Source organism: Penicillium canariense, assembly GCF_028826845.1.
Source record: "Penicillium canariense strain IBT 26290 chromosome Unknown utg000003l_segment0_segment0, whole genome shotgun sequence".
Taxonomy (NCBI): Eukaryota; Fungi; Ascomycota; class Eurotiomycetes; order Eurotiales; family Aspergillaceae; genus Penicillium; species Penicillium canariense.
The window spans coordinates 1430333-1444172 of record NW_026622730.1 but is presented as its reverse complement, the minus strand read 5'-3'; the positions used below and the strand labels follow the sequence as shown (position 1 = coordinate 1444172).

The 13840-nt window shown below is 57.9% G+C and overlaps 4 protein-coding genes across 4 annotated transcripts; 3 read left to right on the top strand and 1 right to left on the bottom strand.

Annotated features, from left to right (window-relative positions):
* Positions 1 to 386: 386 nt before the first annotated feature.
* Positions 387 to 3966, top strand: N7482_005352 (uncharacterized protein; the record flags this gene model as incomplete). The annotated part of the gene is made up of 2 exons (XM_056687477.1): positions 387 to 2659; positions 2919 to 3966. The coding sequence occupies 2 exons, from the start codon at positions 387 to 389 to the stop codon at positions 3964 to 3966; spliced, it is 3321 nt and encodes a 1106-aa protein (XP_056543032.1).
* Positions 3967 to 5199: 1233 nt separating this feature from the next.
* Positions 5200 to 9004, top strand: N7482_005351 (putative C2H2 finger domain protein; the record flags this gene model as incomplete). Its single annotated transcript, XM_056687476.1, has 2 exons — positions 5200 to 7824; positions 7862 to 9004. The coding sequence occupies 2 exons, from the start codon at positions 5200 to 5202 to the stop codon at positions 9002 to 9004; spliced, it is 3768 nt and encodes a 1255-aa protein (XP_056543031.1).
* Positions 9005 to 10763: 1759 nt separating this feature from the next.
* Positions 10764 to 13091, top strand: N7482_005350 (putative C2H2 finger domain protein; the record flags this gene model as incomplete). Its single annotated transcript, XM_056687475.1, is given in 6 exon segments — positions 10764 to 10769; positions 10835 to 11496; positions 11555 to 11818; positions 11883 to 12482; positions 12541 to 12949; positions 12969 to 13091. 6 exon segments carry the CDS (start codon positions 10764 to 10766, stop codon positions 13089 to 13091), a joined length of 2064 nt encoding a protein of 687 aa, XP_056543030.1.
* Positions 13092 to 13360: 269 nt separating this feature from the next.
* Positions 13361 to 13827, bottom strand: N7482_005349 (uncharacterized protein; the record flags this gene model as incomplete). Its single annotated transcript, XM_056687474.1, has 3 exons — positions 13361 to 13416; positions 13471 to 13597; positions 13684 to 13827. The coding sequence occupies 3 exons, from the start codon at positions 13825 to 13827 to the stop codon at positions 13361 to 13363; spliced, it is 327 nt and encodes a 108-aa protein (XP_056543029.1).
* Between the last annotated feature and the right edge of the window lie 13 nt (positions 13828 to 13840).

Below are 13840 nucleotides of genomic sequence, written 5' to 3'. Positions count from 1 at the left end.
GGCCTTGCCCAAATTATCTGCGTGCTGGAACAGGCAGCCTTGCTTTCGTGTATCGCACTCATTTGTGCCCACTCGTCCGACTAGACCCTAAGAACAGAACAATTGACTCTCTGCCCGATTATTCCTCGTCCAGCGCACCTTGACTCACTATTTCTCGCATTCTGGGTCTCTTTCGACCCTAGCTTGTTGAGGCCTCTTTGGGCTATATCTGGAGGCACTGCCAGGACCACTTGCAAATGTATGCAGAAAACAGAAGTCCCATCAATCAGCCCACCCGGAATTTACTCATCGCATTATTGCCTCTGTTGATACCGTGATCCTATTGGAAACACGTCTTCCTCTTTTCTAACCATCCGACTACCTTGGGCACGCATCACTCAACCGAGATGGGTGTGAGTGGCAAGAAGGCCAAAGCCAAGGATAAAACTGGCAAGGCCGGAGCAAAGCAGAAGATTAAGAAGTCGAAGAGTCCCGAAGCTACAGAAGACCAGACAATAACCGAATCGTCTGCGCCTGGCAGCCCCGAGCTTGTGCTTCAAGAACCAGAGCTCGGCCAATCACTGGATCCAGCACTCCAACAGGCCACGGCCGCTGCTGATTTCACCGGGACTCGGACTCAGACTTCTCCCGCAATTGTCGATAATGAGGAAGGTCATGAAGAACAGCCCTCTGGTCCCTCGAACGAACAACTAGCTGAGAAGAACGACTATCTTGACGACCAAGTCTCTGTGTCAACCACCAAAGACACACGCGAGCCGCATATCGAATCGGACGAAGAACCTTATCCGACAGATCAAAGCTATCCGACAGAGCATCCCGAGAGGGCACTTGTTGCATCCCCGTTTGCTCCCTTTTCGCCTGCACCGGCTCTAGTGCCGTTGCCATCCCCGTCTCTGACCGAGGCACGGTTTATGTCCAGTGCTTCACCAGAGGCCCACTACTACCCATACTATCCCCCTCCTCCACTTCCATTCGCCCCTTACGCCGCGCCTGTATACTCCCCTCCCACTTACTATTCGCCTATACCCAAGGTCAGCAGTCCGCTTGCCCGATCTCGTTATCCTTATATGTCACCCATCATGTCGCCCACTGCCACTCCACCACCACCACCCCCGGCGCCGGCTGTCCCAATGGCCCTGTCAGCGCCATCCTCAACAGCCCAGAGCTATACAACGGCTATTCACTCTCCCGTCTTGAGCTCTGCCGGGATGGTTCCACCATATGCTCCTTATACCCCTCCTCAACCGCCTGACAGCCACTTCATGCACCGCAGCTACAGTGCCTCCGACCAATCCTATACCCCATCGTTTCAAGCCATTCGGGACCTGAACCTAAACAATGGCCAAGTGAACGAGAATGGTACCATTTCTCCCCCAGAGAACGACCAGGAACATATCGAGCTGCTCCAGCGAATTCAATCCGCCATTCCCGACATCAACCGCCTTCTACATGGCTTCCGCCACACCCACACCAGACTCAACAGCCGCGAAGCAGAGATGAAGCAGATCGGCAACCAACATGAGCAAGCGCTCATGCACAAGGACTTCTATATCGAGGCACTGCAGGCTCAAATGAAGAAGACCGCCAACGAAAGTGCTGAGGAGTGTGCTAAGCTGAAGAACACGATCAACGAACTGCGCCTGGAACTGGGAGATCTGCAGGAGAAGCAGAAGGACCTTGAAGACGGCCTAGCGGGCCATCAGAAGTCCAACGAGGAGCTCTCGCAGTCCAAATCGGAGCTTGAGGCGGAGATTGAGAAGTTGCATAGCAGTCTCAAAGACGCGCAGGATGCACATGAGAAGGAGCGGGAGGCGCAGAAGAACGAACATGCCAAGGCTCTTACGACTCAGAAGCAGGAACTGACGGAACTCTTTGAGGAGATCAAGAACGAGGATGAGAAGGCCGCTTCGGAGACTCTGGAGGCGCGGGAGAAGGATCTGCGTGAGGAGCATGACTCTGCCAAGGAGGAATGGGAGAAGGAGAAGAAGTTGATGGAGGAGACCTTGGAGACGCAACGCGGTGAGCTTGAGGCCACGAAGTCAGAGCTCGCCTCTAAGATTGCTACGCTGGAGACTCAGGAGACCGAGCGGGAGATGCATCTGGCTGAGCTCAACACCACCCGCGAGGAGGTTGCCTCCAAAGTGGCGGAGCTGGAAGCGAAAGAAAAGGAATTGGAGGAGACCCGTGAAAAGAGCGTGCAAGAACTGGATGCCCTCCAGCAGGGTCATACCGGCGAGCTGGATGGCCTCCGACAAGGCCATGCCAGTGAACTCGACACCCTTCAACTGGGCCATGCCAGTGAGCTCGACTCACTCCAGCAAAGCCACAACGAACAGCTCGCGGCCGCAGCCACAGAGCTTAACGAAAAGATTGCCTCTGTGGAGGCACACTTCCTCGAGCAGCAGCAGCACTGGGAGGCGGAGCGCGCTGCGCTGCGGAAGCTGCTGGCCGAGAAAGACGAGGAGCTGACGAGCGCGGAGCGGGAGAAGGACAAGTTAGAAGGGGATGGGCTGATCAAGGAGCAGCAGCTCCAGCGAGCGGTGCAGGAGATGCGGTCGACGATTGACCACTTGGATCAGGATTGCGATCGACTGCGCAAGACGCTGCTGAGCCTCGGCGAAGCGACTGACCTGAAGACAACCAAGGGCGATCAATTCTTGTAAGTGAGCCAATTACCCACACTTTTCGGTTCTTTCCGGTTTTTTGAACTTGAAATTGCTACGGTCTATGACCATGCCTCTCTCCTTTTATGCGTTTCTGTTCTCGTCTTCTCGTTTGTCGCCGTCCGACATATACTCTCCTTTGCCTCACCAAAGGCCTCGCATCTATCTCCTATGTTCTATAGAATGTCACCTCCCATGCCACCATGTCGATAACGCTATAAATGTACAAGTTCTAATAAGCAAACCCCTCTCTAGTGTGGACTGTTTCACCCAGCTCTCGCAACTGATCTCCGAGCTCTCAAATGAGCACTTCGCCTACCTCCCCATCGATCCGCCCAAAGACATCCTCTCCAAGATCCCCTCGGAGCTTCCCTCCTTCCTGGACAACACCCCGGCCTCCCGCGCCCTACGCGCCGCCTACATCCAGCACGTCGTCTCCAAGACCCTAACCTACCGCGTCTTCCAGCCTTTCCTCTTCACCCTCGGCCGCCGCTACGACAAGGCCGACACCTTCTTCCAGATGTTATCCCTCGACATCCGTCGCAAGTCCGTCCGCCGCGAGGCCTTCTGGCGCCAACAGACGCTCAAGGCGGCCTACACCACCTCCGACGCGAAGCAGTCCATTAACGTTGCCGCCGCCGTCATCGTCGACGAGATCATCGATCATATCCGCCACTTCGCCGACCCCCGCCAGCTGGACCCGCTGCTCACGGCCGTCCGCAAGATCGTCAAGCTCGCCGCCGAGACGTGGCGCCATGCCCGCGTCGAGCGCGAGCTTGTGCTAGCCCTCTTCCCCGCGCCCGACGCAGAGACCGTCGCCAACCACGGCTGGGCCGAGTACGGCGCCGCTGCCTCCCTTGCCCACGAGGACCATCCCGCCCCCACCTCCGGGCCTGCCCGGCACGTCGTGCTGCGCACGTTCCCGCGCGTATTCCGCGAGCCGGCACACGAAGACTTCGCCAGCGGGCCGGACCGTGCGACCTCCTGCATCTACTCGGCGGGCGAGGTGCTCTTCTCCGATTCCCCTGTCGTGATGGCCCGCCTGCGGGAGCTGGCGAAGAAGTCGACGGAGACGCTGGTGGCCGAAGAGGAGGGCCTGTGGTCGCCGCCCAAGACGCCGAAGGGTGAGATCGGGGACGTGGATTTGGCGGGCGCGCCTGTCGAGCAGGTTTCCATGGTGCGTGAGCCGAGCGCGACTTTTGTGCGGAGTCCGCCGGCTGCGAGGAGTGCGACGCCTGTTAAGATGGGGGGGTTGTCGGTGGCCGCGAGCCCGAGGGCCGAGGGGCAGGTTGTGCCGGCCTGAGGCAATGTGCGAGGAGTTTGGGAGGCTGTTCTTATGGAACTAGCTCTTGTTCTGCCTGTGTTTCGGCTCTGTCTGTTTTCTTTTGTTTGCGATATTGGATGTCAGTTTGTTTTGGTCTTTGCGTTCAGCGCGCTGTGTTTCGAGGGCTCCTGTACGGTTCGCAAATGTATTCCGCAGTTCGCAGTTCAGATGTATAGCAAATAGCAACGGATCGATGAATTTGGTTATGTACCCTCCAACCTACTAGTTACCGATCTATTCTTATCACCCAGTACTCTATTCACTGTCTACGAGTGATTTGAATCGTGGATCCGGGCCCCCGCAACCAAGCTCGAAGATCCAAGATCCCCGCGGTATCCGATCCATGGACCACGGAGTGGCCCCGGCAGCGCCACCCGACGAGTTTCCGGTATGGGGCGGCATAAACAAGCTCGTGGACCTTTGGCTTCAGCCCTATGTGGCTTTGCCAGCGGCCCCACGAGGGAGGGACAAGAATAGAAACGCCTTGGAGGGAAGGGGAAAGGTAAAAAGGCTGGCGGTTCGCTGCAGGCTTTCAGGCAGGCTGCAAACACTGCAAAATCGCCGGCACAGCCCTGTTTCAGCTGTCCTGTGGGGTCGCAGGTCTGCCTCGGGGGAAACGATACCATAATGCAATGATGCAATGATGCAATGATGCACTGGGACAGAAGGCAGGAGGATCAGATACCAGGAGCAATGCGGGTTCGAGCAGGATCTTCGAGTCTAGGAGTGCTGGTATCGTCGTGGTGATGATGGCGCTGGTGGTTCGCGCCGTCGCAGGTTCGGGGCGCAAACAGCGCTAAATGAGGCTCATTTCTCGGAAGCGGAGTCCAAACCCTCTCAAGGCTGACCCCCCTCCTCTCTCTCATGCGCGACGCTTAGACAAGTCCCGGCGGCATATCTCTGACGCTCAGATCCCCGACTTCCCTCACGCCCATATCGCATCGCTCCAGGGCGGTAAACTATCGGACTTCTGTTGTTCTTGCTCTTCTCATCTTCCCCCTCCCTCTTCAACCCACTGTCGGCCCCCATTTCTGACCCTCTTTCGTCCCTGCAAGACTATCCCTCCATCAGCCCTCGCAGCTGGCTAAGCGGAGTACCAAGACCAGCCCAACCGCTCTATAAGCCGGGCTACGTTGTGCTGTAAATTCTTCTCCCAAAGAAAGGAACCCTTCCAAAACCTCCCCACCTCTCAACCTCTCTTTACCCCCCCTCATGCCCGGGAATCTATATAATAACTCCCGTGAACTGGCTCGGAGCGGACTGCACCCCCTCAATGATTTCTCCTCGTCGGGTCCTCTCTCGCCTCCGTCCGAAGGCGGCTCGCCAACCCAACCGTTCGCTACATGGGCCAAACCATCCCGCCAACATTTCAACCTCAGTCTGAACATGTCCTCCAGTCCCTACACCCGTCAGTCCCTGGCGGTGGGCCATCACTCGCCGCTGGAGCTGGACACCGACCCTTACCTGTCGGCGCAATCCGATCCCGAAGAAAGTGACTTCCATGCCAGCGCTATTCGACTCACTCCCGTCAATGGCAGTCCTAATCACAACTCCCCGCCGCGGGACGAGGCCCGCCGCCCCTCCGTCCAGTCGCAGGTTTATTTGGCCCCAGGAGGGAATGATTATCCGGACCCCAGTGCGAGCACCTCCTCGACGGACGAGACACACTTCCTCGCCCCAGCGGACGTTATGGTGAACTATGATAGTCTGCAGAACGCAGGGACCTTGTCCTTCGGCGCAGGAGCGGGGCAGCCAAACGCAGCAGCGACTAGCCACGCGCAGTGGCTATCATCCATTCCACTGGATACGGCCCAGTTCCTGGACCCTGAGCACACTATGCCCAGCCCATCATCTGTGCCGGAGACCGCAACGGCCCAAGGCGCGCCCCTCACACACGGTTCATTTGCGGCACCGCAACTGTCCGGGCTGAGCTCCAAGCCAGCCCATGGACCGTCCAGACTGACCGTCTCGACCACTCAGATCGCGCAGAATGAATTGTCCTCTTCGTCCCCAAGAGGCCGAAGCCCCATTATCACCATATCAAGGACATCACGAGGGGACTCTCCCAATGAGCATGCCCACGAACAACAACCCAGCCGATCGCTGCTGTCACCCATCGGGCCGGAGGAAATGGCTAATGGGTACGACGAAGAAGACGATGATGAGCACCACTCGGTCTCTTCTCTCTCCGTCGTGCCCTCGCACAACGGGACCTGGGTCCGGACCCCCACCGCGGCCCGTCGGGGCCTGGATCCATTCGCGCGAGGAAATGAATACGTGCCCAGCCCGAATGAACTCCAGGGCCAGCGGGAACAAGGACAGAAGAACGTTGAAATTAGCCGCTGGACCAAGACGGTGTCGGCGGCGAACAGTGAGGCCGGCGATAGTCCTCCTGCCCTGTCCCGCGGACGCAATCAAGCGCCCAAACGGATCCGAGCGCTCAGCACGGGAGACCGGCCCCTCCAGCAAGTGGATTATTTTAATTTGAATGCGAGCGATCGCTCGGTTCTGGGGCCCGGCCTCATGTTGCATGAGAGCAGCGACGATGGCATTGTGAGCGAGGATGACTCGGATGGCAGCACGGCGCCAGACTCGCTCCCCGCCCTCGCTGATGATCGTAGGTTGTATGATTACTCCACCCCTGGAGAGTATACTTCACAGGAGGTCGCCTCGCCGGGGGAAAGCTTTCCTCTCTATCCGTGGCAGGATGCGCCGCGCGATCCAGTGCGCAGGGCAGAGATGAGGCAGCCCGGGAGCTCCGCGGCTGCAATGTCAGCATACGAGAAGCGCGCGAAGGAACAGGATGCTGCCTCGATCACGGCGACCATCGACAATAACAGCATCATCAACTTCAGCGCAACCTTTGAGCGTTCGTTGAGGATTGACGCGCCGAAGAAACACGCGAGCTGGAGCAGTAGCTTTTTCAAACGAGGGGTCCAGCAGGCGCAGCAGAGAATCAAACGGCAAGCTTCCGATCTATCCCTGTCGAGTGTACCCTCCAACGCCCAACAGGTGGGTGGCCCGGAGGTGCCCCCGCCCCAACCCCAGCGGAAGGAGAGCACCGGCTCGAGCTACCGACATAGGCTGAGCTTGTCGTCGAATAAGCATGTACCGAGGCCGCACATCCGGTCTCCGAGCTTGACCAACGCGCTCATGTCCATGACGGGCCAGATGGCCGCCGTTGGCGGCAGTCACTCCGTTCAAGTGGTTTCTCCCCACGCAGAAGCTAGCCCCAAGGCCTTTCCAGCGAAATGGGGCCGCGATCGAGCGAGGAGTGAGGTGCCACGACCGACCACACCAGGCTTGGTGGATCTCATGACCACCCATGGCGGTCCGCCAGTCGCCAGTCTCTCTCGCTACACTAAAGCAGAGCCGGATGAGGACGAGCCGCGCACAAGCATTGCGCCGTCGTTGGAGGTGCATGTTGCCGAGGATGAGGATGACGTGGAGATGGCTGGTGATGAGAAGGGACTCGTGATGGAGTTCCCAGCGATCTCCCGGCTGCCTGTGCCCACCGTGGAAGGCTTCAAGTCACAAATCATGGAGCTGAATCCGCGACTCAACCCCGCGCTGGTCAACCGCTTCGCGGGCGAGCAAGTGCGGCGCTATCGCAAGCTCATCGAGTACCAACAGAAGCACGCCGCGGCCGTCGCTAAGGGCTCGTGCAAATCAGGCAAGTTCTGCTTCGCACTGGGTGGGCAGGCCGTTTTGCTGCCGCAGCGCAAGACAGCCGCCGACATGGAGAGTGGCCAGACCCAGTTCCGCGTCACGGACAGCCGCGATCCGTCATATACCCACGGCGAAGGGGCCGTGGCCGCGGCCCAGTTTCCCCCTGGCGTCCCCCCTTCCCCCCGTGCCCTGTCTTCCGGCCCAGTTCGAGTGCCCCGTCTGTTTCCAAGTCAAAACGATTCAGAAACCGTCCGACTGGTCCAAGCACATTTTCGAGGATGTGCAGCCCTTCACGTGTACGTTCCCCGGGTGCCCGGACCCGAAATCCTTCAAGCGCAAGGCGGACTGGGTCCGCCATGAAAGCGAACGACACCGCCAGCTGGAGTGGTGGCACTGCTCATTAGCCGACTGCTCGCACAAGTGCTACCGCAAGAATAACTTCCTCCAGCACCTGGTGCGCGAGCATAAACTGCCTGAGCCCAAGTCAACTCCCTCGAAGGAGGTGGATCGGCTGGTCGAGGATTGCAAACATCTCACCACGGACACCCCGGCCGAGGAGCCCTGCCGCTTCTGCGGAAATAATTGTGGCACCTGGAAGAAGTTAACAGTCCACCTGGGGAAGCACATGGAGCAGTTGGCCATGCCCGTTCTGGCACTTGCGAGGCAGAGCTGCGCCTTCCCTGCCCAGGGCCAGCCGGTGGGGATCGAGGGCAGCGGATCCGCCGCGGAGTCGCAGCACCCGCACCAGCACCAGCACCCGCACCCCTCCACCTCCTCCGTCTCCTCCTCCTCCGCCGCCTCCCTCGCCGCAGGACCATTTCACGGCCAGCAGAACGCGCCCGCGACTGGTCCGGCGCCCAGCCAAGCCCAACCCCAAACCTACCTCGATCTCCCAAGCTTCAATTTCACCACCATGACTGACGGCGCACTCTCCATGGAGCCCGACTCGATGCTCGAATCCCAGCCGCCGGGCGATCCGCAGTTCCCGGGGTACGCTCTGGGCAGTATCGGCCCTTTCGACCCCCATGCCCAAGCCCAAGCCCAAGCCACGGCCACGCTCCACCCGCAAGGCCACGCCCACCCGCCCCACCCCCTGCATCAGGGCTCGGTCTCATACCCACCGCTCTACACGCGCTCCCCCGACCCAGCCGCTGCGAATGCGCACTCGTTCTCTGTCACTTCCCACCTGCCACCGCAGGCTCAAGAGCCGGTGCCGACTCAGTGTCAGGCTCCGGGCTCGCTCTACCCCACACCACAGCCGGGTTACTCGGCGTACCAACCCGTGGCGCCGAATCGTTCGTACCCATCAGGTCTGTATCCTTCGAGTTATTCCTCGCAGATGGGGTGAGCATAACCCTCGACATACGCATCAGCACTTATCGTGGACGGTGGTCTTGGTCTGGTTCGGTTCGACTCCATCTTATATCCTCTCTCCTATCTCGCTAGGCTACACTTTCGCACCCTTGATGACTTTCCTTGTGGGGGGGTTCATTTTCCCGACCTCTGTGTGCTCCCCGCTCCTCCTGTTCTGGTTTTGCATTTCAGGGTGTATGTCTACGTGTATACCCCTTTCTTGCCGCTATTTAATTCGTTCGTCGTTGCTGTAATGGGGTCGCCGTCCCGGCAGCCGAGGTGCATTAGAAAGGGATGAGCGGTTTTCTGTTATGTTTAGGGTTGAGACGAGTGTGAACCTTCTACACGCAAACCCCCCTTCTTTTCTGGTTTTTTTTCTTTTTCTTTTTCCCATTGTTTCTTTCTATTGATCGCTTATTTTTCTCTCTTCCTCTATGCTTCTTTTCCTTTTCCTTTTCCTTGTTTACCGTTTTGGGCCCCCCCTTTCCTTTTTTTTTTTTTTTTTTTTTTCTTTCTGTCTTTTTCCTTTTCTCCTCTGGTTCCTAGCGTCTCATTGGCTGAAAGATGGGGCCTGCACGCAATGCGAAGAGCGAAAGCAAGAGTTAGCGACATATTATTTGCATATGTGGAATGATGACGGTCCTGATGATCGGGCTTGTGTACATATTTTCGGGGGCTGCTGGGGCGTCCTGTCTCGGACTGGTGGCGTCACCCACCCCCGTGTGCATACAGTAGCATATGAGAGATCATTTTTCTTGTTGGGCTTGGCGTACTTTGGTTCTCGATTTGGGGCGGTTCTTTCGGTTGGGAGCCCCGATTTGCAGGGCTGTGTGGATTAGAGGGCGTCTGCAAGGTTGGGAGAGTGATAGGGTCGGGTAGATGTTTCCGCTGGTATTTCGACGGGGTTGGGCGTTAAGCATAAGGTCGGCTGGCAATGATCGGAGGACCCTCCTAGCAATGCGTGGTCCAAATGTCGTGTTTCATACCGTGTCCCCCTATGTGTCAGTTTGTATCCCTTGCCCTACGGCATGGCACGGAACGAGGCCGATCGCCCTGTCACACCCCGATCGAGGCCTGGCCTGGCTGGAGACTCCCTGTCGACTATCGCAGACTATCGAACAACAGGTCGTATAGTGTAGGAGATATACCCGGATCGTGAGCACTCTGGTCCCGTCATGATGATCTCAACGATCCCCCTCAGTCGGATGAGAGCCCATCACCATGATCTTCCCCCACTATGAAGCCAACCACACTAAACCACCCGTGCAGCGGGGCTGTGCAATCAAGGGATGACTGCATTCCACGGATGTCTCAGAAAGGAAATGAGCACTCAGCGGCCCTTTCGACTCTTTTGACGCATTACACGACATTTTCCGCCCTTGATGGTCCGCGTGGTGAACCGGCTCGGGGCGAGAGTGGAGGCAAAGGAAAGTGTGGCATCGGGTGCGTGTTGTTCACGCTCGCGTGCGTCGGCCCAGCGTGCATGCACCTCGTTTTCCTAGGGGCGCCACGGCTTGCATTTAACCCGGAGCCTGTCCTGTTTTCACACGGTGAGCGGTTTTATCCTGACCTGATTCCTGAGGGTTCAGTTTGTGCTGGACTGTTATACTTTCGTCTTCACAACTTCGCCCTACCCTCCCACGGTACACCCGCGGATCTAGCCACTCCCCCCCCCCCACACCGTCCCCGCCCCATAAGCCTCAGCCGGTCTGGACGCTTATCACCTTGTCTCCCGCCCCAGTCGCAGCCACATCATGGAGGTTCGTGCTCGCTGCGGCTCCTTGTATCACCCGGCTCACTCTAACCCCCCCTTCCTCTCCCTCAGGACTCTCAGCTGAACTGGAGTGACCCTGCCGACGTGCTACAGGGCATCATGGTTGACGGTTCATACCCCCATCCCGAACTGGCGGACTTCAAATCGTCCGGGCTGGCGCTGGAGGCCCCGAACCCGCTGCTCGAGCTGGACTTGGGATCGCTCGAACCCCACCACCAACCCGCTTTTCTGGGGCCGTGGCCGCCATCCTCGTCCGAGCCCCACGACTTTTATCCGTCGTACTACCCGGCCTCCCGTCTCACGGCCGATCAGGATGCCTGGAACCCGCTGCAGGTCACCGGCGTTCCGCACCCATCGTCCATGTCCCATATGAACATGGCGGTCGGGGATCGCGATGGCTTCGCGAAGCATCATTATCGGACGCCTTCGGAGAGTGGCAGCCAGTATATGGGCAGTTTCCACTCCGCCGACTCGGGGTATGGGAGTACGAGCTGTGCGACGCACTCGGTGGTTCCCTCTTCGTATAGCGTCGACTCCATGTCGAGTCCGCAGGTCGATGGTAAAGAACAAGGCTTGGGAGAGCCGCTTGCCATGTTCGATCAAGCGTATGTGGGACCCCCGATGTTTACGAGGGATCTGGATTCGGCCCTCGAATCGGTCAAATGTGATCACCCCGCCTGCAATTGGGTGGGCAAATGTCCTTCCGATAAGAGGTATGTCTATCCGCACCGCTTATTCGTCGTGTCGGATCATCCACTAACCTAAAGCTAGAAAACACGAGGCACGACATCGCAAGCTGTTCAAATGTGATGAGATGAACTGCCCCCGCAAGGAAGGCTTCGGTACCATCAACGACTTGGCCCGGCACAAGAAATGCGTCCACAACAAAGAGCCCGAGCGTGGACCGAAGATGATGTACCTCTGCTTTGGAAAGAACTGCCCACGGCCCAACAAGAAGTGGCCCCGGCTGGACAACTTTAAGCAGCATTTGAGCCGGATGCATCATGAAGAAGATGCAGACGCACTCCTCAAGAAGTAAGAGAGCGTCTGGCTTATCGCCTGGGGCCGGCTATGTGTTCCCAAGCTAATCAATTCTTAGGTCTATGGACTGGTATGAGAACCTCACAGGCCAGCCTGGTCAGATTGCCGAGGACAGTGCATCGCAAGACGATCCCGATCCCTCGAACGAGACACAGCAGGATCTGGTCTCCCCCCACGAGATGGACCTGGATTCGACTGACTCGTTGGGCCATCCAGAGGACACCGGGGACTTTCTCCCCTCTGGTGCTACCACTCCCAAGCCTACTCAATATGATCATACACAGCCCGAGATCCCTGCACTAGGGGGTCTGGTATCACTTGCCCGTGATGGCCGCGACGTAGCGACAGAACGCGGCAGCATCAAGCCGGAGACGTGCGTCGCCGACGCAGCGGACAACCTGATCAACGCCATGACGAAGGTGATGAACAGCCGCGGACACAGGTCCAGCAATCACAGCGATGAGGGGATCGAGATTGAGTCAGATGTCACCCAACTATCCCCGCCGCAGCGCCAGATGCTGCAGAAGGTCCTCTCGGTAGCCCTGGAGCGTCTTTCGGACAAGAATACATCCACAGAGCCTGAGCCCATCGACGATAAGCAGGACTGGTTCCAGTGCGACATCTGCTCAAAACGCACCCGTCTCCGCTGCGAAATGAAGTGCGTTCCCCCCCCCCCCCTTCTCCGTCTGTCCTACTCATCTAACAACTACCACCAGAAAACACCAAAAGCGCCACGAGCGTCCCTACGGCTGCACGTTTCCGCACTGCGCCAAATCTTTCGGCAGCAAAGCCGACTGGAAGCGCCACGAGAGCTCCCAACACCTCCACATCCCCAGCTGGCTCTGCACCCTGCACGACGGTACCAAGGGCACCTCTTGCGCGCGCATCTTCTACCGCGAGGAAACCTTTGCCCAACACCTGGGTCAGGACCACCGCGTCTCGAAGGCTCGGGTGAAGACCGCCGTGCATAACAGCCGCCTCGATTTGGCGGATCAGCCGCATTTCTGGTGTGGCTTTTGCACGCGCAATGTGTCGTTGGGGAATTGCGGGGCTGCCGCGCTGGATGAGCGCTTTAATCATATTGACGTGGAACATTTCAAGAAGGGGGAGAGGGGGGAGGGACTGGTGTTTGCCGGGTGGTGAGGATGCGGGTGACAATGCGTTCCCGAGCGGAAGTGCTGCGGCGGCGCCGGCGAATGTGGGCTGTAGGAGTGAGACGGGGCATGGCTCGGAGAGGAGTTATCGAAAGCGCAAGTTCTCAGGGTGATGAATGGCTTGTTATGTTTCGCCAGATACCTAAATCGTGCTTGTCGCATGCATAATGAATATTTTGTACAATGATATATTACAGCTGGCCTTGGGTGGTCGAAGGATTTTGCCAGTCTATTGACATTTAGCGTTATCGGACTTGGAAAGGTGGATTATATCAGATGAAAGGGCAACAAAGCAGAACACGAGTAACTATCGAGGTAAGCCCGTGCTAAATGGTAAAATATGGTACAGTGCATTTAATCCGCCCCCATCCTTGGAGATATATCATTTTTGCGCGGCCGCCAACTCCCGCGCCTTCTTCTCGAGGATAGTCATTTCTTCTACGTATCCGGTTAGCAAAGGGAAGCTGCAAATGTAGCCTAGAGATATCATACCGTTCTTCTCGAGCTTAGACTCGTCCGTCTCCAGCTTCAGCCACGTCCAGTAGATGATCTGGTACGTGAGCACGGCGCCCAGGAAGACCTTGCCGAAGGGGCGGGCAAAGGTCTTGTAGTTGGACATCTAGGGGTCCGTCAGCACGGAACTAGCACTCATTTCTACGACGTAGGAGTAGGGTAGATGAAGAATCAACAGAGCAAGACACATACCCCCTGCCGGTACGAACTTGGCTGCGGCGCCGAATCAAGCTGTGCCGCCGTTGATGCCAATGATCGCCTGGTTACAGTAGATCGGGCGGGCAATGTGAGGTGAGCTGCGAGGCTCAGCTGCCGGGCTGATCGTCGGAGTAGCATCTTGTGTGTGTGA